The 25537-nt window shown below is 35.4% G+C and overlaps 9 protein-coding genes and 1 non-coding gene across 10 annotated transcripts; 4 read left to right on the top strand and 6 right to left on the bottom strand.

Annotated features, from left to right (window-relative positions):
- Positions 1–78: 78 nt before the first annotated feature.
- Positions 79–1455, top strand: SES1 (serine--tRNA ligase SES1; the record flags this gene model as incomplete). The annotated part of the gene is made up of 1 exon (XM_003667934.1): positions 79–1455. One exon carries the CDS (start codon positions 79–81, stop codon positions 1453–1455), a length of 1377 nt encoding a protein of 458 aa, XP_003667982.1.
- Positions 1456–2023: 568 nt separating this feature from the next.
- RPS11A (40S ribosomal protein uS17) lies at positions 2024–2915 on the top strand (the record flags this gene model as incomplete). The annotated part of the gene is made up of 2 exons (XM_003667933.1): positions 2024–2068; positions 2490–2915. 2 exons carry the CDS (start codon positions 2024–2026, stop codon positions 2913–2915), a joined length of 471 nt encoding a protein of 156 aa, XP_003667981.1.
- Positions 2916–3263: 348 nt separating this feature from the next.
- Positions 3264–5039, bottom strand: NSI1 (Nsi1p; the record flags this gene model as incomplete). The annotated part of the gene is made up of 1 exon (XM_003667932.1): positions 3264–5039. The coding sequence occupies one exon, from the start codon at positions 5037–5039 to the stop codon at positions 3264–3266; it is 1776 nt and encodes a 591-aa protein (XP_003667980.1).
- A 410-nt stretch (positions 5040–5449) lies between these two features.
- Positions 5450–8203, bottom strand: VPS54 (Vps54p; the record flags this gene model as incomplete). Its single annotated transcript, XM_003667931.1, has 1 exon — positions 5450–8203. One exon carries the CDS (start codon positions 8201–8203, stop codon positions 5450–5452), a length of 2754 nt encoding a protein of 917 aa, XP_003667979.1.
- A 732-nt stretch (positions 8204–8935) lies between these two features.
- On the bottom strand, positions 8936–11593 carry REG1 (protein phosphatase regulator REG1; the record flags this gene model as incomplete). The annotated part of the gene is made up of 1 exon (XM_003667930.1): positions 8936–11593. The coding sequence occupies one exon, from the start codon at positions 11591–11593 to the stop codon at positions 8936–8938; it is 2658 nt and encodes an 885-aa protein (XP_003667978.1).
- A 1436-nt stretch (positions 11594–13029) lies between these two features.
- RAD28 (Rad28p) lies at positions 13030–14520 on the bottom strand (the record flags this gene model as incomplete). The annotated part of the gene is made up of 1 exon (XM_003667929.1): positions 13030–14520. One exon carries the CDS (start codon positions 14518–14520, stop codon positions 13030–13032), a length of 1491 nt encoding a protein of 496 aa, XP_003667977.1.
- A 399-nt stretch (positions 14521–14919) lies between these two features.
- On the bottom strand, positions 14920–15516 carry PST2 (flavodoxin-like fold family protein; the record flags this gene model as incomplete). Its single annotated transcript, XM_003667928.1, has 1 exon — positions 14920–15516. One exon carries the CDS (start codon positions 15514–15516, stop codon positions 14920–14922), a length of 597 nt encoding a protein of 198 aa, XP_003667976.1.
- Positions 15517–20411: 4895 nt separating this feature from the next.
- On the top strand, positions 20412–21338 carry MRH1 (Mrh1p; the record flags this gene model as incomplete). Its single annotated transcript, XM_003667927.1, has 1 exon — positions 20412–21338. The coding sequence occupies one exon, from the start codon at positions 20412–20414 to the stop codon at positions 21336–21338; it is 927 nt and encodes a 308-aa protein (XP_003667975.1).
- Positions 21339–22470: 1132 nt separating this feature from the next.
- NDAI0Atrna20L lies at positions 22471–22554 on the bottom strand. The gene has a single exon. It is a non-coding gene; the product is annotated as a tRNA-Leu (tRNA).
- A 178-nt stretch (positions 22555–22732) lies between these two features.
- Positions 22733–25201, top strand: PRP6 (U4/U6-U5 snRNP complex subunit PRP6; the record flags this gene model as incomplete). Its single annotated transcript, XM_003667926.1, has 1 exon — positions 22733–25201. One exon carries the CDS (start codon positions 22733–22735, stop codon positions 25199–25201), a length of 2469 nt encoding a protein of 822 aa, XP_003667974.1.
- Between the last annotated feature and the right edge of the window lie 336 nt (positions 25202–25537).

Below are 25537 nucleotides of genomic sequence, written 5' to 3'. Positions count from 1 at the left end.
TGCTGTCAACTTAAGCACGTACAGCTTTTCTAGCTTGAAGAGCACATCGAACTGTACTGATAAAGGCAGAGACCAGAGATGTTAGATATTAATCAATTTATTGAAGAAAAGGGTGGTAACCCAGAACTAATTAGACAATCCCAAAAGGCTAGAAACGCCAGCGTTGAATTGGTTGATGATATTATTGCTGATTACAAAGATTGGGTTAAGACTAGATTTGAACTAGATGAATTAAACAAAAAACTAAACAAATTACAAAAAGATATTGGTTTGAAATTTAAAAACAAAGAAGATCCAAAAGAATTATTAGTTGAAAAGGATATATTAACCGCAGAAAAGGCTAAATTGACCGAAAGGGAACAAAAAGATGATAAAGATTTAAAAGAAAAAGTCTTCCAAGTTGGTAATATTGTCCACCCATCTGTTGTCATTTCTAATGACGAAGAAAACAATGAATTAGTCCGTACTTGGAAACCTGAAGGATTAGAAAATGTTGGTCCAGTTGCCTCTGTCACTGGTAAGCCAGCTACATTATCACATCATGAAATCTTGTTGAGATTAGATGGTTATGATCCAGAACGTGGTGTCAAGATCTCTGGTCACAGAGGTTTCTTCTTGAGAAACTACGGTGTTTTCTTAAACCAAGCTTTAATTAACTATGGTTTAAGTTACATGGCTAAGAATGGTTATGTTCCATTACAGGCTCCAGTTATGATGAACAAAGAAGTCATGGCTAAGACTGCTCAATTATCCCAATTTGATGAAGAATTATACAAGGTTATCGATGGTGACGATGAAAAATATTTGATTGCCACTTCTGAACAACCTATTTCAGCCTACCACAGCGGTGAATGGTTCGAAAAACCACAAGAACAATTACCAATCAGATATGTTGGTTATTCTTCTTGTTTCCGTAGAGAAGCTGGTTCTCATGGTAAGGACGCTTGGGGTATCTTTAGAGTCCATGCTTTCGAAAAAATTGAACAATTCTGTTTGACAGAACCAGAAAAATCTTGGGAGGAATTTGACAAAATGATTAACCATTCAGAAGCTTTCTACCAATCATTGAAATTACCATACCGTGTTGTTGGTATTGTCTCTGGTGAATTAAATAATGCTGCTGCCAAGAAGTACGATTTAGAAGCTTGGTTCCCATACCAAAAAGAATACAAGGAACTAGTCTCATGTTCCAATTGTACCGATTATCAATCAAGAAACTTGGAAATCAGATGTGGTATCAAGAAAATGGGTGACAGAGAAAAGAAATACGTTCATTGTTTGAACTCTACTTTAGCTGCTACTGAAAGGGCTTTATGTTGTATCTTAGAAAACTACCAAACTGAAGATGGTTTGATCGTTCCAGAAGTCTTAAGAAAGTACATTCCAGGTGAGCCAGAGTTTTTGCCATACGTTAAGGAATTACCAAAAAACTCCACTTCAAACAAGAAGAAATAGATTTCATATCTTTAGAATAACGAGTAAAAAAAGTATACATAGTGTATGCAATAGAATATGGATATAGGCTATATGTAATTAATATCTAATAATGCGTTCGAAGGAATAATACAAAATTACACTAAATTAATAATATATGTTCAATGGTTACATGAGGACAGTTGATAACGGACGTTTCCGCAGTTCAATAGTCCTCTGAATCTGTTAAACGTATTCTTATAAATTACAACCTTGTAAGATTTCAGTAAAATGTTTGACTGTTCAATCCGTACATTCTTTACATCCATACATTTTATCATACAAAACATAAACCTGAATTGTCAATTCTCCAAATTTCCTTTCCGGCCTGTTGGTAAGGCGCCCTCGTTAATTTCCTGAACCTTACAGATCTCTGCCTGAGAGCTTAGGGGTTCCTCAGCCCAACAAGTCTTTCCAGTGAGCTGGTTTCTGACAGGCCAATATTGATGGTAATGAGCCAGGTAGAATAGACTATGATAAAATAATAGGTGAAATCTAGTATAGTATTAACCATAATTCAAAGGATAGAGGAACCTAAGAAACCATAAAGATGTCCACTGAATTGACTGTTCAATCTGAAAGAGCTTTCCAAAAGGTATGCAGCAGATTTTGTTGATTAAATATGTGTCAGAAAATAGATAATACAGATATGATGATTCGAGGTTGATAATAAATGATTAAAAGAAGCGTTTAGAGTAAGAATAACATGAGAAAAGTAGACGAAAAGAAGCTACATTTTCAGTTACTGAAGAATAAACAGTTTATTTCAACTTTAAATTATAATGGGAAAGGATATTAGCCATATGGTTGTAAACCGCAACTAATGTAAATGAAGCATATTTAACTGATTTGATGTTGATTAATAAATCAAGAGAAAAAATAAAAATCGATAATCCAATTATCTTATTGAGAGGACACACCATTTTAATAAGGTAACCTATGAAAAAAATAAAAATAAAAAGCAAGTATACTAACATATCATATCTTCCATTTTATGGATGATTCATTTCTTATAGCAACCACATATTTTCAGTAACCCAAAGTTCAAGACTTCTAAGAGAACTAAGAGATGGTATAAGAATGCCGGTTTAGGTTTTAAAACTCCAAAGACCGCCATTGAGGGTTCTTACGTTGACAAGAAGTGTCCATTCACTGGTTTAGTTTCCATCCGTGGTAAGATCTTGACTGGTACCGTTGTTTCTACCAAGATGCACCGTACCATTGTCATCAGAAGAGATTACTTGCATTATGTTCCAAAGTACAACAGATACGAAAAGAGACATAAGAACGTCCCAGTTCACGTTTCCCCAGCTTTCCGTGTCCAAGTCGGTGACATTGTTACTGCTGGTCAATGTAGACCAATCTCTAAGACTGTTAGATTTAACGTCGTTAAGGTTTCTCCAGCTGCTGGTAAGGCCAACAAGCAATTCACTAAATTCTAATTTGCATTTAACTATGTTAATAATATAAGAACTGCGTATTTACATTTTAGGATATAGAATATCTCTTTTTATTTTGAGTTCGCAAACTTGTATATTTTTTAGAAAAATTATTTGTATAATGTATTGAATTTAAATTAATTACCCAATATTATATTCTATAGATTAGGTTATTACGCATGTAAAAGTGTCCAGCAAGTGTCACTTACTATCGAAACAGTCCCGTATATGTTCCTAGAGAGGAGTTCACATTGTACTCAGCACAAACATCACATGCTTCTTATTTGGTATCCATAGTTTAAAATACATAATTAGATAGTGTTAGTAGTTATGTAAAGTTAAAACATGCGGCTATTGCACCTGGTTATGCAAAATGTCTAACAATTCAAGTACGATGTCATTCATCTTCTTATGTTTGAAATCCTTTACAACACCTCTCATTTTCTCATAGCATAATTTAAGTTCCAATGCGGACCACTTAGTACCGGATTTAGTAATAGATAGCTCATCCCAATCTACTTGAGAATCTGCCGTGAATCCTAAATCTCTTAATCTTTCTAAGAGCCATAATTTATCTGATTGTGTCATATTTACAATCTTTGACATTGCTTGTTTTCTGGCTAATTTTGACCATTTATAGCGACATTGAATACGGGACCTTGTACCACCCATCCTTTCACTGACAACAGTCCAATTGATTATATCTTTGAATCCAGGTCTACCGTGTATTTTCTTACCCTTAGGACCTCGAGCTTCTGGAGATACCTCAGATAAACTTTCATCGGCAACACCTTCTTCAGCAGCCTTTTCACGTAATATCCGGTAATTATGAGCTTCCTGTATGATCTGCGCTATGACACTTTTTAATAATTCTTCTTCTTCTTTGGACCATTTATTGGCCACTCTATTAGATCCACATTTAATATAGTTTCTCCAACGGTCTCTGCAATCTTCCGGCATTCTTCCTAATGCTTTCCCTATATCAGACCATAGACCTTCTTTTTGTATACATAATCTTGCTAACTCTTGATCTTCTTCTGGTGTCCATTTACCACGCTGTTCAAAGATGTGATATCTTCTTCTGACATGTTTATAAATGGAAGATCTTGATCTGAAGGGTAAAACTTTACAAATATTAATCCAAAAATCATCCTTTTTACGCCCTGGTGTCCATATTCTTTCTTTAGTTTGTCGCATGGTAAACCCCTTAATTCGTCTATATTGTTCGATAAATTCGTCTAAAGCATGTTCCTCATTTGGATCGAAAACTTTACCACCTGAAGTGTTTGAAGGAACATTCTTAGACGCTGCTGCTGCCGCAGAGGCAATCAATTTATTATCATGTTCTCGAAGAATACGTTCTTGAGCGGCTATTGCTCTTTTTTCTTCTCGCGTTAAAGGTATTTCAACATGATCAACTCCTGATTCTTTTTCTGTTGATGCATCAATGCTTTCAGGTCCGTTTTCCTGTTTTCCAATAGCCGATCCAACTCCTGTAGAAAATTCATATCCTTTATCTTCAGTCTTTCCTTCGTTCGTTTCAACTCCGGTACGATCAGTTACTTTTGATTCTTCCGTTGACTCGGTGTTGATATATGCATCAATATCAGCAGCGCTTTGATTTAGTTGCCCAAGACTTTCCAATTCTGGATCAACAGCAATTTCATTATGTTTTGCTTTCTTATCCTTTGACCTTCTTTTCGATCTTTTCGATCTTTTCCTCTCAACTTCATTATTCAACTCAGCTCCATTTCCTGTATCAATCTCTTTCATGTGTCTTTTTCTTTTCTTTTCGGCGTCATAGGCAGCTGCAATTGCTTCTATTGCATGTGTCTGAGGGTCACTTTTCACCTCCATATGTTGATCGATATCATTTAAGTTCAATAACAAGGATTCTTCATCATTTTCTTGGATATGTATATTATTATCAACGTCAGCTGCATTGTCATCTTCCCTCTTACTTTTATTCTTATGCTTATGTTTTTTATGTTTCCTCCTTTGTTCCTTCTTTATCCTCTTTTCATCAGGATTTGGTTGTTCACCGACAAATCTGAACACAGCCTCTTCTACTGAGTGATTGTCATCGACTGTATAGTTGTCCGCGTGTGAGTACTGTTCAGACATCATCCCTTCGATAAAATTAGCTAACCAGTGTCCTTTATTGATGATATTAGACTGGGTTACCTCTTTTCAAAAGAAGAATCAGGGTAATAAAAGTGCTCTTCTACGAATAAAAGTTTGTTGATATTCTTTATTTACTTTCGTATTGTCAATTTTACTAATATTTTTATTTTTTCATTTCCGTTGAGTAACGGCAATATTTTACATGTAAGTTGAAGGCGTAACCCGGAGCTACTTTGAATTGATGTTACCCTGACAGGTTTTGAGATTGTACCTTAAACAATTTAATAGTTAGCCAACCTCATTAGATAATAGAGCTAGACTAGGGAAGAATGACGTAGCTGAGATGACCCGTAAGAACATGGAATCTTTGCCTCTTTCTTTTATGAATTCCTTATTTGCTTTAATACATAAATCTATACAGGGGGTGGTGCATGCGCCATATATAACCTTTCCGATGAGGTCCGGTACATGGCTATTAATTCGGCATAATGGCTTGGATCGTAAGGAATAAAATCTTTGTAAGTGTCAGAATACCTTTGATAAAACAACTGCACCATGTTCACGAATTCAGCAAGACAATCCAAAGATTCTCCAATTATTGAAAGATTCTTGCCTGTTTTAGAGAGTGGTTTGCCTTGTTCTGTAATTGATGACATCGTTGCAGTATTGAAAACTTTCAAAATGTTAAAACATAATTTCTCACAATTGGGTAGATATGTTGATGGGATATTAGTTGATAGGATTAACAGTTCTTTAATGATGTCAATTGCAGTCAAAAGAGACGCACTTGCTACAAAGGTCTTGTCGCCAACAACCACTGATTTCCGGTGTCCCGTAACTTTTCTGTCATCCTTATCCTGTTTTGAGCCTTCTTCTTCCTCTGATGCTTTCTTTCTTTCCTGAGTTAAATCTAATATACTTATCCAATCAATTGGGTCCATATCGATCGAAGAAACGATATCGTTAACGTTTTTTTGGACGGAGGAATCAACAATATAAGGAACCCATTTCTCGACATCTATTTTTTTCTGCAGTCTTTTAGAATTTTTTGATTCACGGCCTGCAATATAATTCTTCAATTGAACCGCAAGGACATCACTCAAATATTTGGTCAAGAATTCACCACTTAATGTTTCACATTCCTGAATGAATAGAACAACAATAGAATATAGATGCAAAAAATGATCATATCGTAAAGCTGACGTCATTTCTCTCCGTACCGCTATTATCTTACCCATCCTTAATTGAATAATTCTTATACCTTCATTGATACCGCTACGGATATCTAGTTGTGTTATCATATTATGTTGATTTTCAGAGGATCTGTCTATGGAATTGATTTCCTTTAGAGATAAATCTAGTAAAATCTTCTGGTGGCCATAAAGTCTCTTTAGCGCTTGATTCGCATGCGTAAATGTAGCTACCAACATTTCTTGGAACTCTACTGGTGTTTGTTCCTTTATTAGTCTTGATAATTTTGAACCGCCTGAAGTATTTGTTTGTTGCAACGGAGGTTGCGCTTGAAGTAAATCTTGCGTTGATCGTGACAGTACCGGTGTTGCGCTGCTTTCGTTCGGTAAATAACTTTTTATAATTGCTTTTAGCTCTACTATAAATTTATCTTGATAGAGTTGGAAAGAACTTGCCAATTCCTCGCATCTGTTCAGTTCATGGATAATGTTTGTTAATAGAGTTTGAAACTTTTCATCAAATTCTAGATGTTTCTTCTGAGTACTACCATTTTGCAAAGCATCTAAAGCCTCTTCCACTGAGATTGCTTCACTGTAACTCCTTAAATCCTTCAATAATAGGTCGGTCAAATGCACTGAAAATTTTCCACCGATTTCGATTTTCATATTCGTCAAATATTCTCTTGTTTCAGACAATGCAGGAACCGTTTTCAAATGTATCAACTTATAGGGCCAATTATTAGTCCATGCTTGAACTGTACTATCTTCAGCGTCATCTCCCTTGATCAAATTATCAATTGATTTAATCATATTTAAACAAGAGTCGTATTCATCTTGTCGATAAAGTTCTTTACATTCCTCAGTTTTATTCAAGACTAACTTGATCTGTAAAATACTTTGCTCTAATTTTTCAACATTTTTCCTTTTGAATAGAAGTTGTAAGTTCTCTATTTTAGTTTGTAATTTCTCTTTATCAATAATGTTCAGAGTTTTCATTAATTCGTCTAGTTCAACAATTGTATCATTTGCTTTTCTTTCTATGTCATCTACTTCACTTAAAGCTCTAAAGAACTTATTCGATGATTTTGAAATTTCATTAACTAACAAATTTTCAACTGTATCCAGATAATTACTTAGTTGCTCTCGTAATTCTATATATGCATCATCTCTAACCTTCTGATCATCCATCGTTAGCCTATTGAGACTTAAGTCAATATCTCCTAAGACATGATGGAATGTCCTTTGATTATCTAAATGGAAATCTCTTTCAAAGAAAAAATCTGGCACTTGTGCTAAATCCCTCAACCCGTTGTCATTCTGTTTATATGATGCAGCATCACCATTAGTTGTTGCAGAATCGAAAGTTTCGGAAGTTAAATCTTCGTTCGATTTCTCGTTATTTTCCTGGTCCTTTAATTGTTTCAATTGTTCTAGGCGATTCATATTTCTCAAACTATTGGAATTCTCGAAAGCTTCATATTCATCCTTAATCTCTCCAACATAGCTTTTAATTAAATTTTTCCAGTTTGAATCTAGTTCATTTCTACTCAAAGTCACAGGTGGTATATCAATTACAGTAGGATAATTTAACCAATTTTTCCTTCTGGTATTCATAACTATCTCAAATATTGAATTGTTCCCTAAGGGAGAATAATCCATCGAACCGCTATGACTACCTGTATCAAATAAAAGGTAGTTGTTAAGATTGTTACTTCTACTGATATGTGAGGATTCAAAGCTTCTCCTTATAGAAGCTGAATCAATACTAGGTCGTGTCATTTGTGTTGTACTTCCATGGACACTCAATAAATCATCATTAAGGGAACCTGTATCATCATCTGTTGGCGTTATTGGCCGAGAAGAGTGTTCAGAGTAGTCGATATCATGAGAACTAGGGGTATGTGGTAGGATTATTTGAGGTGGAGCCTTATGAGGATTTCGTAGTTGATTTAGACGTTCTTGGCCATTATGCGACATCCCCAAAAAATATTCAATTCTTAACGATTGTCACAGCTGAAGTTCCTCCTAATAAATGGTAATTCAGTAACGCTCAGGACGAAGATATTCCAATATTAAATGTATCTGACCAATAGGTTTGGGTTCGATTGGCTGTAAGCTTAATTGTTAAAGGTTTCTAACCTATTCGATATGAATGTGCTTTTGACTATCTGTTTACACTTCGTCTAGAAGAAACGAAGTAAGGTACGGGTTTATTAACAACACAATAATTTGAAGTGGGGGATATAACGTCAGACTTCAAGCGAAGCAGCCATTTAGTTATGTAAAATAATATACTGTATGATATTATATTAATATTAGTATTGTTTTTTGAATATAAGTGTATATAGATGAACCATGTATATAAATTAGTATGATATTTATTAAAGCGTTTCTTATCATTGAAGGTATCAACCGGTATCATAGACATATATCTCCGAAACCAATGACGAAGTAATTCTTTCTTAATATAAACCTTATTTATGTTTATATGGAAAGAATACGCTTCTTATTGTCTTGTCGATTGGACATTTCTTTGTAATTATTATTTTCCTTAATTTTCTCTTTAGTTAACAAAAAGACTTGATAAATCGACATTAAATTTAACTCAACTTTTTGAAGGTTTACTTTAAACGGGTGTTTCGAAGATATTCGGCGGCTTTCCGTAGAATTGGGAGGGTTTTTTGTAGCAGCTCTTTAACGAGCACAATTTTATATCTTGTTTGTATTTAATAACGAAGAGTCCTCTTCAGAATCGTCTTCACTATCTGAATCAAATATAAAGCTCGTTGAGGAAGGGTTACGTTTAATTGATGGCCTTATCCTTGCTGAGTTATTATTGGGAGCCTTCGCTTTCAGCAGCGGTATTTTGTTCGTTGCTGTAATCACATGTTGAGGTGGGGACGGTTGAAAAGGTTGGCCAGTAATAAAGCTTGTCTTAGGTGGCTCTAAAGAAGTTGACGAAAACATATGTGCTAAATCTTTCAGTGACTCAGTTGATTTTCCTAATGATACGGTTCTTCGTAATGATAATCCATCTTCATCTTGTTGTTCAGCTTGGTTTTCTTTGGCATTATCTTCATCGTCGCTTTCGCTTTCGCTATCGCTACTATGATAGGTGGAATCTTCAATAAATTGTTCATTAGCGACATCATCTGAGGAACTGTCATTTACGACATTTCCTTCATCTTCCTTCTCTTCATCATCATCATCTTCTTCATCGTCAAATATAAACCCGGACCTCGGTCTTTTGACGACGTTGACTTTTCCCGCATCTTTACTTCCTTCTGGTTTATTACTTTTTGTTGCATGACTAAATCCATAGCTGGAAGCAGCATCGTCTGCAATAGATGTATTTAAATCAAATCCCTCTGGTACATCGACGATATCACAATGTTCGACGGGTAAAAAACTTGATGTGTCTCCTGTGTAAACTGAATTATAATCATAGATATAATCATACCCTCTGGACGTATTAACATTATGTGACACAGCGTTCCCATATCCACTAAACGAACTGCTATCTGATTCTTCATCAGAACCATAGTTTAATGTTGTGGCTGGAAGTAATTTGATAATAGGGCGTATGACAGATCTTGATTGAGTGGAATTTATAGAGGAATTGTCAGTCACTGGAGAATGTATTCCGTTTTCAGATTTTCTGGAATATCGAGCATTTATAAAAAGTCCACCTCCATACTCGTCATCTTCTTCGTCATCATCTTCTTCTTCTTCACCTGAACTGCTATCTGAATCATTTGAATCATCTCTGTTAAGGAGAAATCCGGTGGAATGTCTGCTATTTGACCCCGTGTATATTCTTGCTAGTTTTGGTTTAGCAACAGCTGTAGAACCATTTTGAATTGGTCCCGTAGAAGATAGATCTGCTTCTTCAGTAATCGTTTCTTCATCATTGCTTGCATCTTCGGGATAATCGCTGAACTCCTCTTCCGTAGAATTATACGTCGGATATCGTAATGCTTCACATTGTTCTACACGATCATTGAAATGAATATGTCTATTCCTGTTTGGATTGGATGTGGTATTAGTCGACGTTGTAAGTATCGACGATAGATTTTTTAATTCATGATCATTTTGCTTAAGAGAGGGAATAGAGGAGGAAGGCGGAGATGATTTATACTTTTGTGGCGGAGTTATTTGTACAGCATCTAAAAGAAAGTCTTCTGATTGCCCTGGCAAAGATATATTATTCTCTTCTCCATTTGTTATAAGACTTTTATTATTAATACTTTCCATTATATGATCATGTTTTATACTTTTCGGTATTTCATCAGAAACAGTGTCACGTATATCAACATTATTAGATGGTGGGATTATAGTTTGGTATTTGTGATTCAAATTTGTTGTGCTGTTTGATTTCTGAGGAGTTCTATAGTAATACTGGGCATTAACTTTAGCGGCAAGTGCATCATAATCGTCGTGAAGGTCTTTTGTCGAGTTCGGATCCATAATGACATTTGAATGCCTCATTTCATTGAAATGTTTTCTTGCTTCGTTTAACTTCCATTGCGCATTTTCTTCTATAATTTCTGTTACCGATCTTTTCTTTAAAATTGGCTTTGGTGGCTCTCTTGTACGTTTAGTATTCTTTTTCTTAATGGATAAACGTTTCGAGTTTTCATCATCCGATCCGTAACCTCTCGAAATGTCAATACAACTGTTTGAACCATCGTCATTGTTACCATTTCCTTCGGCAGCGTTTTCATGATTATTATTAACAATAGGACCATAAAGCCATGTGACATCAGAATCTTTTGACCAATTTAAAATCTCTGGTGACACGGTCCTTAGATGATTTCTTGCTTTGGCCCATGTTCTCCAAGATGCATTTTCCAGACGGGCAGAGTTGATTAAATCAATGTCTCTTTTCTTCTTTTTCAAAATGATATATTTCCAAGAGTTTGAAATGTCCGATTCATTCCACTGATGCGAAAGGTAGTCTACGTGTGTCTCTGGTTCTCTAACTACATCATTATCGTCTTGTGGTATTAATATGTTGTCATTATCAGCAGGCGGTGGGGAAACGGAGGCAGAATGCAACTTATCTTCATCGATATAATCAGAGTCAGCATCGGAATATAAATTCCCGTTGGCATCGTCATAATATTCGTCTAATTGTTCGTCTAATTGTTCGTCTATTTTCTTCCTATTCAATGCTTTTCTTGCAGAACTTGAGTGTCGGCCTAATCTACCCATTGATCTTGTTCTTTTCAAACTAAAAGTTGATTTCTTGAAATCTTCATCATTTTCCGCTTCCACTGCCATAGAAACGGAGGGTCCCATATCCTCAAGTTCTTCGATATTATTTTTTGATGCATGTTTTGCGAAATATTCTGCTAGGTTAGACATCGTAGGCTATAAACTTTTTGATTATTCTTCTACTTCAATGTTTATGCTTTTTTTGTTACTATCTATACTCTTATCTTAATGTTTTGTATAGAGTCTCCTTTGGTGGTTGGTTTTGGCAGCTGTGCTTCCCTTGTTTCTGTTCCACTAGTGATTGTTATAGGGGGGGGGGGACGTGATGGCGGTATACACAAATATATTATAAGGTAAAAGAATAAGTGTAGACGGTAGATATTCTACGTAGTTCTTTGAGTTGATTTGTACTGTATCTCTTGTTCGGATGTGAGTGTATATTAGTTAATGACTGTAGGATCCCCAATAGTGAAATCCGCCTAAAAATAAGGAAACTAGTAAGTTATACTCTTTTCTTATCCTTCAGAGGGTCAGTAGAAAGCAGGTTATTTCACTAGAATAGGTGAATACAGCTTTCTAATAACAAATGTTCCTCTTTACCACCTTTAGTTTGTTCCAGTGACAGTGTTTTTACAAAGAGCCAAGTCTCTAAAAGCTTAAAATAGAGATACTTCACGTAGGCAAAAAAAATACTAACATTATATTGCCATTATCGTTAAGCAATTCTACCGAAGGCGCATAAATACTTCGTGTTTAGTGATGGAGACATTATAATTAATGCGGAGCCCTCTTCACCGGTAATGGTTTCTTCCCCCGTGGGGTTAAGCGCCAAACTTTAAGCGGGCTTTCCAAAAATCTGAAAATCTTAAAAGGAAAAGACAACGGTCTATTCTCCTCACAAATCCTTGTAGGAAATGGGGAGGTCACCCGGTGTTCTGTTCGGTATTCTGCACTCTTTATTTTACTTCTTCCTATATATTATCCACGTGTGGGTGTGCCGGCTAGGCATGGGTGGGGCAATACGTAAGCCCCGTGTCCAGCTGGGGTTGAGGTGTTTTTTATAAGAAAATTGGGTGGTGGTTGGGGTTCCAAGAAAAATCTAGGTGAAAATATTGGGGCTCATAGAGTATGTACGTTTCAAATTGGAACAAATATAGTGTAGTGTCGCTAAAGGATTCTGAGATTGTTTGTTACGAACCCCAATGAGTGAGCTTCTTTGAGAACTTTCACTTTACTGCGAGGGCATCTTTTTCAAAAAGAAGCCCAACCGAACGTAGTGCCGACATGGAATTTGCTATTATTGTCACAGGTCTCCATGATATATATGACACAGGAGCAAGTAATGATAGATTCAAATCGAACTCATATATTGTACAACGTTACGTACTGTATATTCTAGAATAGAGCGAATTAATACAAATAGTTTATAAGTAGTTCAGTAACCGAATCGGTGGGTAGCTAAAGAATTGACCATTGATTTCGATTGCATTATACATATTCAGATATATAACCGGTTGTTCCGAGGTAAAGTCGGAGCCCTCTACTGTTCGATAGATTTTTTTGTAAGGCCATACCTTTCATTTGAGTCAAATAGTAGGTACCCTTTCTTTTTTATTAGTACCAGTTGAGATTATACTGGTATTATATGATTGGTGGTGCTCTATTTTATTCCAAAGTTTATATTGTTGAGTTTCATAAATATGTACCTCACCATTGTCTGTATTACATATAACAAAATCGTTAAACCAAATTAAACGTTGAGACGTTCGTATTTTGAATCTATTACGTAGCAAATCGATCGATCCTAATAATTGAGGTCTATTAATTAATGTCTTATCGGATAAGAATGGATCCCAGATATATAATCGGCCATCTGTCCCAATGGAACACAATTTACTTCCAACTTCATTCCAGCAAAGATCAGTGCAAGCCTGTAGGTGCGCTTTGGTATTAATCTTACTATTGGCGTTCCCAGTATTTGACTGTTCCCGCTGCAATTCATAAAGTAACTTATTCGTCATCCTTAAATCCCATAATTTAACCCTTCCTTCAGCATCACCGGAACAAATAATATTCCCATTGTTTGGATTCATCTTACAAGTCAAAATCTCTGAATTCATTCCTTCATCATTTCTTCTCCTATTTGAAGACGTCGATTTACCAAAAACTGTTATACCTAAATTCATGCTCTTTAAATCAATTAAACGTGGATAATAATCATCGCTAGCGACAACAATCACTTCATTCATGTAATTATTCTTAACATTATCAATTTGGTTGATCTTATGTTCAAACGGCAGATCTTGAACAGATTTAAATTCATTGGTATCCCAAATTTTAATTATCTTATCATAAGATCCAGTAAAAAACATACCATTATCTTCTCCATACCATTTCATTGTACTTATTCCAGAAATGTGGGATCCTGTTTCATCTTCCATTTCTTCGCTTGGAATAATCCGATTTGCACTTGTCAAATTGGGTACATTGCTAGAGTATGGGAAAGTGTTTTTTAGATCTGATTTTCTATACATCCGAAATTTATTTCTGTTAGTTTCAAAACTGTGAACCATTCTCATCCCATCCTTATTATGATCCTTAATATAATGATTCTTGGAGGATTGCACTATTGGCTCTATTTCTTTTTCAGAAGCAGCTCGCTTTGAATAATTAACTTTCTTATTGAATAGTTCATTATCCTTCAATTTATCATCTAATGCAAACAAGATAATTGAACCATTATTATTTCCACTCAATAAAAACTGACCAGTTGGATCAATATCTAAACAATTAGGGCTAAGCAAATTGGTTGAGTTAGATTTATTTAAATCATATTTATGAATCTTTGTCTTAAATGGTTCTTCACTTTTTCGATCTGGTGATGATAGAATAGTATTGAAATTGGTGTCGGATGAAAAATTCACATCTTCGAATAGATTTTCAAAGTTGGTCCTCTTAACTTCCTTTTCTAAGCATTCGTAGGACCTTAGGCCTAATTTGTATTCATTGATTAAGTTATCCATTTGTATTATCCATAGATAAGAGATTATAGTTAACTCTTCCCTTGTTTCATCCATCTAATATGAGCGGTTTCCCTAATGTAAATATGACTTTAAGGTTAGAATTCCTCATCGCGTACTCCCCCGCTTTAAGTGCACTTATAGAGAATAACAACAACCAGTCAACGTTAAGGGAAAATAAAAAGGAATAACAGAAGAAAAAAGAAAGCAAAAGCAATTTATTCTCTAGACTTATATTCAGATCCCTAAATATATATTTACATGAGACAATATAAATCTGATTTAACTACATTATAAACTGTATTTTTTGCACCATCTAAAATGTTAAAGGGGCGGAAAACTTCGATTTCATTTATTCATTTATTCATTTACTCTTTTACTTGCCATCTATAGAGGAACAAAAAAAAAGTAATAAGATTTTTATAATTTTTACTATATAATTTTTTTTTAAAATATTTAGAATCTTTGAACAGTTTCGTAAAAGGTCTTACCTTGGATTTCGTGAACTTGTAATTCTAATTCACTTGGAGATCTTGAACCGTCTGCACCAGCAATAGTACCAGCACCCCATGGAGAACCACCGTGAACTTCTTCCAAGCTAGTTAATTGTGGGAAAACGTTCTTGTAACCTAATGGGACATAGATGATACCGTGATGTGCCAAAGTGGATAAGGAGTTCATAATGGTAGCTTCGTTACCACCACCGGTACCAGTAGAGACGAAACAACCAGCAACTTTACCATGTAAAGAACCCTTGGCCCATAGACCACCAGTTCTGTCCCAGAAGGCCTTCCATTGAGCTGGGAAGTTACCGAATCTGGTTGGGATACCGAATAAGAAGGCGTCGTATTCAGTCAATGTTTCAGCAGTAGCAATTGGGTAGTCTGGTTTTGGAGCACCACCTAAAGCCTTGACAACTTCTGGAGTTAAAGTTTCAGCAACTTGATAAATATCAGCTGAACCACCAGCAGCTTCGACACCTCTCTTTTCAGCCTCAGCAAGCTTGGCAGTGTGTCCGTATAAAGTGTAAATGATAATAGCGACCTTTGGCATTTTGAAATAGTAGTTGTTTTGTGTGTGTGTATGTGTATGAAGTTTCTTATTAGAACAAAACTGGCTAATAAGGGGACAATAAAAAAGAGCAATTGAGTTACTGTTTGAAGTATTTGATTATTGCCCCTTATATAGTTGTCTTTTGAATATCTGTATTTTTTCGCCAATTTTTCCACCTCCTTCTATTTGTTAAGGCACACGCGGCAGAGGCGGCCGATTCGGGGCACTAACTCAACGCAACTTCGCAGCTACATATGAACGAACGTACGTGAGGACGGTTAGCGTTGTGTATGAACGCAAGTCAGTTCTTAGAAATTTCTTATGTAAGAAATGACGAGTTCACGACGTAAGTGGCGTTAGTATCTCTAGCAGGCCTGGGACGGATAGGATTTTTGGTCTATCCTAAGGGATTTCGGGCCTACCCTACCTTTTTTTAATCCCCAGTGAAAATCTTCAATCCAGTCCTAATCCTAGCCTAACCCAAAGTCTATCCTAATCCAATCCATTTTTTTATTACGTAATTTATAAGAAAATACTATAAAAATCATATTATACGACTACTATTTTTCAATTTTTTTTCAATCCATGCCCCAATCCATGGCCAGAATAGACCAACCCTGTTCTCAATCCATAAAATTTGATTTCTACCCTACCTTTTTTTCAAAAAATTCGCCCCCAATCCTTGCTTTTTCAACCCATTAATCCTAATCCGTCCCAGGCCTGATCTCTAGATATGGGAAGGGTAAAAAATATTTTTTCTACCCCCGACCCCCGAGAGTAAAATATTTTCTATGCCCGACCCCCGAGAGTAAAATATTCCCCCCCCCCCCGTTCACATAGAATTTGAGTAAATCTCTCTCTGCCCACAATTTTCTAAAAATCAGTACGTAGATTGATATTCATAACCCTTATATTTGCAAGTTGAAAAAAACATGTTGATGCATTATTACCGTTGGAGGCAGCTGTAAGTCCTGATGTGTTTTAGGTGCTCAATGATATCCAGTAGATACGGAAACTGTTCAACCTCTAGAATTACCATTATTGAATACTGTAATTTTATTATCATCAGGTGCAACTATTACATCTCGTCTTCGTACACTAATTAATGCGGTATCTCTTCCTCTGTGAAGAAGTGGGAGGAGGAAATACTATCAAAATATTTCATAAATATCTAGTAAAAGTAATATATTATTATTAATGAAGATGTTATACATTACTAAATTATATGCCAATAATCCAATATAACTTTCATTTATCTTGTAGTGTCTAGTTTAATCTATATAATATCTTTTATTGTAGTTACTAGTCAACCTTAAAAATATTTTGGCTATCTGCGTATCTTTACCGCCAAATTTTCGGTCCTACCCCGGCTGGCTAAGTCACAACGAGTCTAGCCCCCAAATTTTTCAATCCAACCCAATTTCCCTACCCTTCCCTCCCCTCCCAGGCCTGACCGTGAACGAGACCCGCCAACACGCCTTACCTCTTCCTCCTATTTAGTTTTCCCAGCTATCTGCCAAGAATCCACTTGTTTGGGGCGCATAGAACGAGAATTAGCTGGACACGATCAATTCCATATCTTTTTGTTTACTTGATCGTTTGATAATTATAGTCTTTTACTGAGGGGTTTCCTTTTTAATGGTACATAATAACATTTTATCAGGAACTTGAGACGATGAGTAATGGATTTTTTGGAAGTTTCCCATTCGTATTACTAATTTCGTAGTGATCCAAAAAATCTTGGCAACTTAGTACTGGATAGTGCCCTTTAATTTACTTCGTAGCTACATATATGCACAGACGAAGTTACCTTTGTTTAGCATATCCTGAAATGAAAACATAACTCACATTTACTAAAGATATCTTAGTTAACCTGTTTCCAAATTCATCAAACACTTCCTTCATTATCAGGTCCATACGTTTTGGTAAAATAGTAAAAAATGTGGCCTTGAAACAAATTGTCTCTGAATGGTTTCTTATATCAAATGCTACTATATCAAAAAGGATATCGAAACACTGCAACACCCATCAAAATAAACTCTAAATCAAGTAAGGTAGTATTTTCCATCAATGGATCAAGTAATTTTGTACAAAAATTCTGTTAGGCTGTTTACCCCGTTTTAGTTAAGTAAGACACTATATACAATATTGTATAAAAATTCAAGCATATAAATGAAAAGGTTGATGTATCTTTTCAACTATTCATCATTAATGTATATGTGTTGGAATTTAAGGCGTATATTAAATCATGTCGTATAACCACGATGTGATGTGATGAGCTGTTAAATTTTACAAGTATATAAGCGAGGATTTTATTTCCTATACATTTTACATAATTAGATATTACTCTCACCTATAAGAGGGAGAGGAGCAGACCGTCCCCACAGGGACATATCTGGTGAATGTATACCATTTTCCCAACACCGTGACATGTTTTACACTTCGTTTATCAAGAATATGGCCCTTGCTTACTGGCGCGGTATTCTTCTGAAGTAAATAGAAACCTTTTAATGGTTCCCATAAACAAACTTCCCGATAACTCGGAATATTCATCCCTTTAGTTCGTTAAGGAGATTATTTCATAGCTAAAACTAGGAAATTAATTGATGGTATGTAGTTTTTTTATTTATCTTTCGTTATAAAATAGGAAAAATTTCAATATTTTTCTTTTTGAAAAATATGGAAAAAGCTCTAATTCAAAAGTAAATAAAAGGTGAGAAATTCCAGTTATATCATCGTCTTTAAAAATGCACTTCCCATGAGTTTTCAGAAGCTATAATTTTGGGATTGTCCTTTTTATCTATATTACCTTATAGATTGATTGCAAAACACTTTCTCTATTTGAGACGTAGACTATTGCCCTGATAACTGACCTATCTTCTTCTATACACGCTGTTGAACAATAATTGAGAAGCTATAAACGACAAATGCAATAATCATAAGGCATATATAATTACCCTATATATACATCAAATAGCTTGAATCTAATACCTTCAATATCCAATGAAGTTGTCTGCTGGTTCGTCCATTTGTGGTCAGGATTATAACACCCCCCTCACATATAGTTCGGAAATAATCAAGTACTAAAATAAGGATGTAGAAGAGAGCAGACTTTGAATCAATATTACTGTGTACGTGCAGTGCACCGGGGAATAGTAATACATCTGCCAGTAAGCCGTCCCCGAGTCACTTCGGAGATATAGTAATAACAAGAGTTTTCAGTGGACTATGAGATGGATACGATTATCGTTTAATCCTGAACTTTCAACGAGGAGCTTTAGTATAATCAATATTCTAATTAATCATCCAATATGGTCCGGGAGTACCTTAAGTACATAACGTTATCTTAGTACTTTATTACCTCATTGAGTAACCTAATTGAAAAAGAAGTGTGGATCTTTGTGGAAGCCGGGTAACAAGACAACTTTAAAGTTAGTGTTTTGTTAATAATGTCTGGGTTTCATAGAGGGTTTTTGGACCCCCAATTTCTCCGCTACCTTCATTTCTTTGCGGGATTTTCAATAATTGAAGAATCCTTGATGGTTCCACTTGACAAAAAAATAAGGGCCACTTTAAGAATAATACGTAACGTCCTGTTTCTCGGAGTTGCAAGGTCATTTCATACAATGATTACGTAAACTTATTCTCAATTTGCACAGCAATTTGTATTGGTGTGAAGGCACTTGATTATATATAAGGTCTACAGATGAATAAGTAACTTAACCAAGATAGCCAATTAGAGACCACTACTTAAAAGTTCAAATATTTTCTGGTTTTTCGAAATAGCAAAATTAGAGGCAAGTGTCACATGGGAGTATATACATAGAAACTCAGAACTCAGAAAATGAACAGAGGAAGGACATTACATCTTGCAGCAAACTAGCCGAGGTAACTTTGTGAGTCTTTCTTCACATATTGTTTCCCCGTTACGAGTTTTCTTCATATTAGTTCGCCTAACATCTGTTTTAGGAGATAATATAAACTAAGATGGTATGGTTGTTGTATTAGTTCGAAAATTTTTACGAATAATATAAATATAAGCAAGCTTCAAAGTCAGGAACGTACTACGTACTGGGAAAAATTCCGCAACGTCACTTACGAAAAACTGGTGTTTTAAATTCTGATTTTAAGTCGCTTTTTTTGGCACAAATGATGGGTTTGTCGCTCCTCGAACGGATATCTGGCAAGTTGCCGGCTACGCGTTTTGTCTCAATTTTCCGGTCTTGGAACAACTAAAATTACGTACACAGTGTTATTCCTCCGGTTGTCAATTGAAAATTTTCAAAATAATAAACCTAATTGGGTAATTCGTTTGTAATTTTGGAACTTTTATCACTCAAAATACTTCCCAACAGATACCTACGCAAACAGTTGTGTCCTTTTCGGCTTCAATCATTCTGCAGAGTTTTACTCACATCTCTGCTCGAGCCCATGACCATGCAGGTATTCTAAAATAGAATAACATAAATATTACAGAAATGAAAACAAACAAATGGACGGAAAGGGAAAATATTAAATATTATTCAATGATCTTCTCCATAATTTTTCAAGAAGAAAATTTGCAAAATCCGAGGAAGATGGATTAGTGAAAAATACGTACGTAATAATGTAATATTTTACGAGTCTTTTCAGCTAGTTATTATTTATAAGGAGCGACATACATTCAATTTCACCTACTACCTAATATTAACGTTTCTTCCTTTTCCGGATTTTCTAACATGTTTAGTTTAATTGGAATATATTTGATAAACACGCTGAGAAATTTACAGTATTTCAATAATTACTATACCCTAACTCATTGATAAGTGAACACTTAATATAAAAGGTCATTTAATCCCCTATTAATAACTAATTTAATCATCTATTCATTTCAAAAAAATATTCCACGTGAAATAATGTCTAATTTCATCGAGTTAGTCAAGAGAGGTGGTAATGAAGCCGTCAAAATTAACAAACCAATTGGTGTTGATTTCCATATTACTGACAAAGGTTCAGATTGGTTATGGTCTGCCTTCTGTATATTTTTATTTTTCTTCATAATAATGGTATTATTGATGTTCAGAAAACCTATCAATGAAAGATTATTTTACTATACCGCTTTAGCTCCAACTGGTTTCATGATGATTGCTTACTTCACAATGGCTTCCAATTTAGGTTGGACTCCAGTTAAAGCTAAATATGATCATGTCCAAACAAGTACACAAGCTGAACATCCTGGTATGAGACAAGTCTTTTATGCCAGATATGTAGGTTGGTTTTTGGCCTTCCCATGGCCAATTATTCAAGCCTCAATCTTCGGTAAAACTCCACTATGGCACATTGCTTTCAATGTCTGTTTCACTGAATTCTACGTCGTTTGCTTCTTAATTGCTGCACTAGTCCATTCAACTTACAAATGGGGTTACTACAGTTTTGGTATTGCTGCCGGTATCGTTACCTCTATCAGTATCATGACTACAACCAGAAACTTAGTCAAGAACAAGGGTAATTCTGAATTGATGAACGTTTTCAAAATTTTCTACGGTATTATAATGTTCTTATGGCTTGTTTACCCAGTTGCTTTTGGTATTAGCGAAGGTGGTAATGTTTTACAACCAGATTCTGAACACATTTTCTACGGTATCTTAGATGTCTTATTCTTGTGTGTCATGCCATGCTTATTCGTCGTATTCGCATCTTATATTGGTATGGATCATATAGGCTACAAATTTGAGGCACCTGAATTGCAACCAATGGCCCACTCAGTTCCAAAGGCACTTCCACCAAAGCTTGAAAAGAAGACAAAGAAGAAGGGTAAGAAGAGTAAAAAAAGTAAGAAATAAGAAGCTTACGATTCTTCTGGTAACCTTTTGATAATATTTCAAACTCAATAATTCTGACAAAATCTATGTCAGTTTATCACCCTTATCTAACCTTCTTCTACGTCCACATCCATTTGTTCTTACTACTACCAATTTTTACATCAAACATCGAAAAATCGAATACAGCTTCTTTGTATTATATATATCCTTCGAGATCTAATCATATCGATACCACATTTTTTATTGCAACGAACATTTATACAATATTTTTTCTATCATCACCCTAAGCTGTTAAGTTTACTATATAGCTAATTAATAAAGAATTAACTTGTCTTTGAATTTATTTTGATAAATTATATCCTAGTCCATATAAAGGATGACACATGCTACCTCGCTATTATTCTCGTATGGAGAAGTGTTCCTAGGATATTAGTATACGGTTTATAATATAATGTTCATATTATGTGATGGTTAAGAAGAAATTCTCTTCTAAACAGTTACCTCTATTCTACGTACAAATACACTCAAAAAAACGCACGATACAATGTTTCAAACAACAACATCCACTGGAACCCAACCATGAACTTTAACTTATTGGCTTTATTAGCTGCTGTCACTTTTGCCTCCATTGCTCACGCTGCTGCTGCCCCATATGCTGATGGAATTATTGAGCTTAACGTTTTAATGAACGAGGTAAGCTCCCACCTTACCGATTACATCACTTTGGCTTTGACACCAGATTCTAGTTTTTCATTAACTGCCAGCTGGTTGAATAGCTTAACTATGTTGAGTCAATTGTATAACGGAAATTAAGAAACAAACCCTGCATTTAGAGTAGGACTGGTTGGGTTGGGCAAGGAGTGGACAGGTTTTCTTGCCCGTGGGGCAGGACAAGATCCGAAAACTTTTCTTAACAGAGGGGCACAAGCTTTTCAAAAAGTTGCCCAACCAGGCCTAATTGATAATTTTTAGTGAGAAATAAACAAAGAGTGGTCATAGCTATGTGTGGAAGATGTTGCCAAAAATCATAGCAGTTGCAATCTACGTAGTCTTTTGATAATAGCCATTTCCTTGAGAAATCTAATGACAAAATATAGGTCACTGTTATCAGAATTCTGTGATTATTGTATAACACAAAAAAGAAAAAAAATAATGAAGGATGCGAGGTTCGAACTCGCGCGGACAACCGTCCAACAGATCTTAAGTCTGCCGCCTTAGACCACTCGGCCAACCCTCCAAATGTTTCTTGGAAAAATTATATTCAATTTCCACTAATATACTACAATATTAGCAGTGTAGAGGCGATTTCTTGACAATAGATATCTTCTTAGTCAATTAAGTTACATAATAAAATATATCATCTTCTGCTTCCAGTGTGAGACATCGAAATCAACAGAGGGAAAGCTATTTACGCAATGGAGAGACCTTCTTTTTTAGACCAATCTCCTCCACCAGGTTACGTTGCTGGTGTAGGTAGAGGGGCCACAGGATTCTCTACAAGAGGAGGGAAATATATAAATCATAAACTTCCGAAGAGACTACAAGGTAATATCACCAATGAAATTCCCATCGAAGATACTACTGATGAAGAGGAAGCTGAAGAAGTATTTGCAGGTATTGAGAAAAAGTTAACGTCGAAAAGGATGCACAAAACTAGTAATTTGAGCACTACTTCTAGAGATCCCATATCTGATATACCGCATCAATTTGCAGACCTAAAACGTTCACTGGCCACGGTTTCTGAAGAGGAATGGTTACACATACCCGAGGCAGGAGATACTACTAGACGTAATAAAAGGAATCGAATGGAAGAACAACAACATAGGAAAACTTATGCGGCTCCTGATTCTTTAATCTCGAAATCCGTAGATTTAGTTAAATTAACAGAGGAACGTGAAAAGATATTGGCTCGTAAGCTAGATTCTGGTTTTGACGATTTGAAGAGGCAAACAGATAGCGGTAGTGTTGGGATAATAGATAAATTAGAATCATTAATAACAGATGTGTCCAATATTACTCCTACAAGCAATGATGACATTAAGAAAACAAGACTAATTTTACAATCTTACAGGAGAAGTGAACCACGAAAACCAGATGCTTGGCTAGCGTCTATTAAGTTAGAAGATAATGCAAGAAATTTTCGTCTCGCGAAGAACTTAGCTGAAGAGGGTTGTTCCAATTGTCCCAAAAGTGTCGATCTCTGGCTTGAGAATATAAGGTTGCACTGCGCTGACTTGCACCGTTGCAAAGTCTTAGTGACATCAGCAATAAGATTCAACCCCCAAAGCGTGGCTTTGTGGTTGAAAGGCGTTGAATTGGAAAACGAAGCCCTTAATAAATATCGAGTAGTTAGGAAGGCTTTACAAGAAATGCCGTATAGTGAGGAGCTTTGGAAATTAGCAATTAAGTACGAAAAAGATAAAGTGGAAGGACTAAAAATCCTAGAACGAGCAGTTGCTTTTGTCCCAAAAAGTTTAAGTCTTTGGAAGGCTTTAATTAATATACAAGAGCCTGCAGCAGCCAAAGTATCTTTAAAGAAGGCTAGAAAATATTTGCCCAACGATGCCGATTTATGCGTACTAGATTGTCAATTAGAAGAAATGTCTAATCCAACGTTGCTGGAGGCAGATTTGTCAGCCATCTTGCATAATTATATTTCACATTTGAAAAATAACAAAGTACAACTATTAAGTTTGAAACAGTGGTTGGAGAAAGCCAGAAAATTGGAAGACGAAGAAAAATACAAACTTACGTTCATGACACTATTGAGCGTCATATTAGCTGAATATCCATTGGAAGAATGTGTGAATGAATTAAAATCCTTCGAACCATGTCGAACTAAATTATATTGTTTTAAAACGTTATTGATCAACCATCAAACTGATTTGAATCTGTGGAATATCTTTATCGAGGCATGTGATTTATTAGATAATAAGGACGAAATGTACACGACATTCGATGGTATTCTATTTTACGGATCCCACCCTTCTATTATCAAAAAAAATCAAGACTTAATTTTGAAATACGGCAAAGAAATATGTAGAGATTCTCAAGACTCGGAAAAAGCTCTGTCAATTTTCAATAAAGCGTTGTATATTTTACCTGAATCTTCAAAACTATTGTCTGCAAAATTCAAGTTGCTATGCACCTTAGGAAGATTTGACGAAGCTGAAATTTTAGCAACGAATATATTAGAGAAAAACAGTGTTGATGATCCGGAAGGAGTTGAGAAATTCCATTATTACTATGCTAGTCTATTAAGATATAATGGCCAGAATGAGAAAGCTATACAATTTCTTTCAGAAAGCTGTCTGCCACATTTTCCAAAAAACTACAAATTTTATTTGCAATTAGGACAAATCTATATCGATACAAAAGACTATAAAACATCTCGAGAAATTTATCTCTCGGGAACGAAGGAACTCCCTGATTCTCCTTTATTATGGATTTATCTAGCTCGTACTGATGAGATATACTTAAAGAATACAATAAGAGCGAGGTCCGAATTAGATACGGCAATTTTAAAGAACCCAACATTAGATATTCTCCTTATAACCAAAGCTCAGATGGAGAGTAGATTAGAGAATTACCAGCAAGCAGAATTAATTGTTGATCAAGGCCTAATGAAATTTCCAAAGAGTCCAGGTCTTTGGGTAGAAAGGATACGGTTATTAGGGAATAAGAGGGCTTCTCAAAGGAAAACTATATTCCAAGACGCATTAAAGAAAACTGGTAATGACCATGCTATTTTATTGGAGATCGGTATGTCATTGTACTCCGAAAGTCAATATCAGGCATCCTTAAAATGGTTTGAAAGAGCCGTCAGGAAAAATCCAAGATATGGAGATTCATGGATATGGCTATTTCGTTGTATGAAAAAATAGGGATGAATATCGAGGAGAAAAAAAGAGGCGTTGAAGTTTGAACCAGTATATGGTGTTGAATGGACTAAGGTAAGTAAAAACCCCAAGACGCAATATATGGATACAAGCGCTGTGATAAACCGACTGGTGAGTATTAATCCTATATAATGATCAGATTAGATTGAATACTTTGTTTGAAGTTATAAGTCGCTTATTTATAGATACACTTATTTCTAGATATTGTAAAATTTTGGGGAAGACTTCTTTTCTGTAATCGTTATTTGTTACTGTATTAGTATGATATAATTTTTTGTAGTGTCCATTGCATTGCTAACTATTTTGTTTTGATTTTTCATT

This window comes from Naumovozyma dairenensis, chromosome 1 (assembly GCF_000227115.2).
Source record: "Naumovozyma dairenensis CBS 421 chromosome 1, complete genome".
NCBI classification, from domain to species: domain Eukaryota; kingdom Fungi; phylum Ascomycota; class Saccharomycetes; order Saccharomycetales; family Saccharomycetaceae; genus Naumovozyma; species Naumovozyma dairenensis.
Note: the sequence above shows the minus strand (reverse complement) of the source record. Positions and strands in the feature narration are given on the sequence as shown.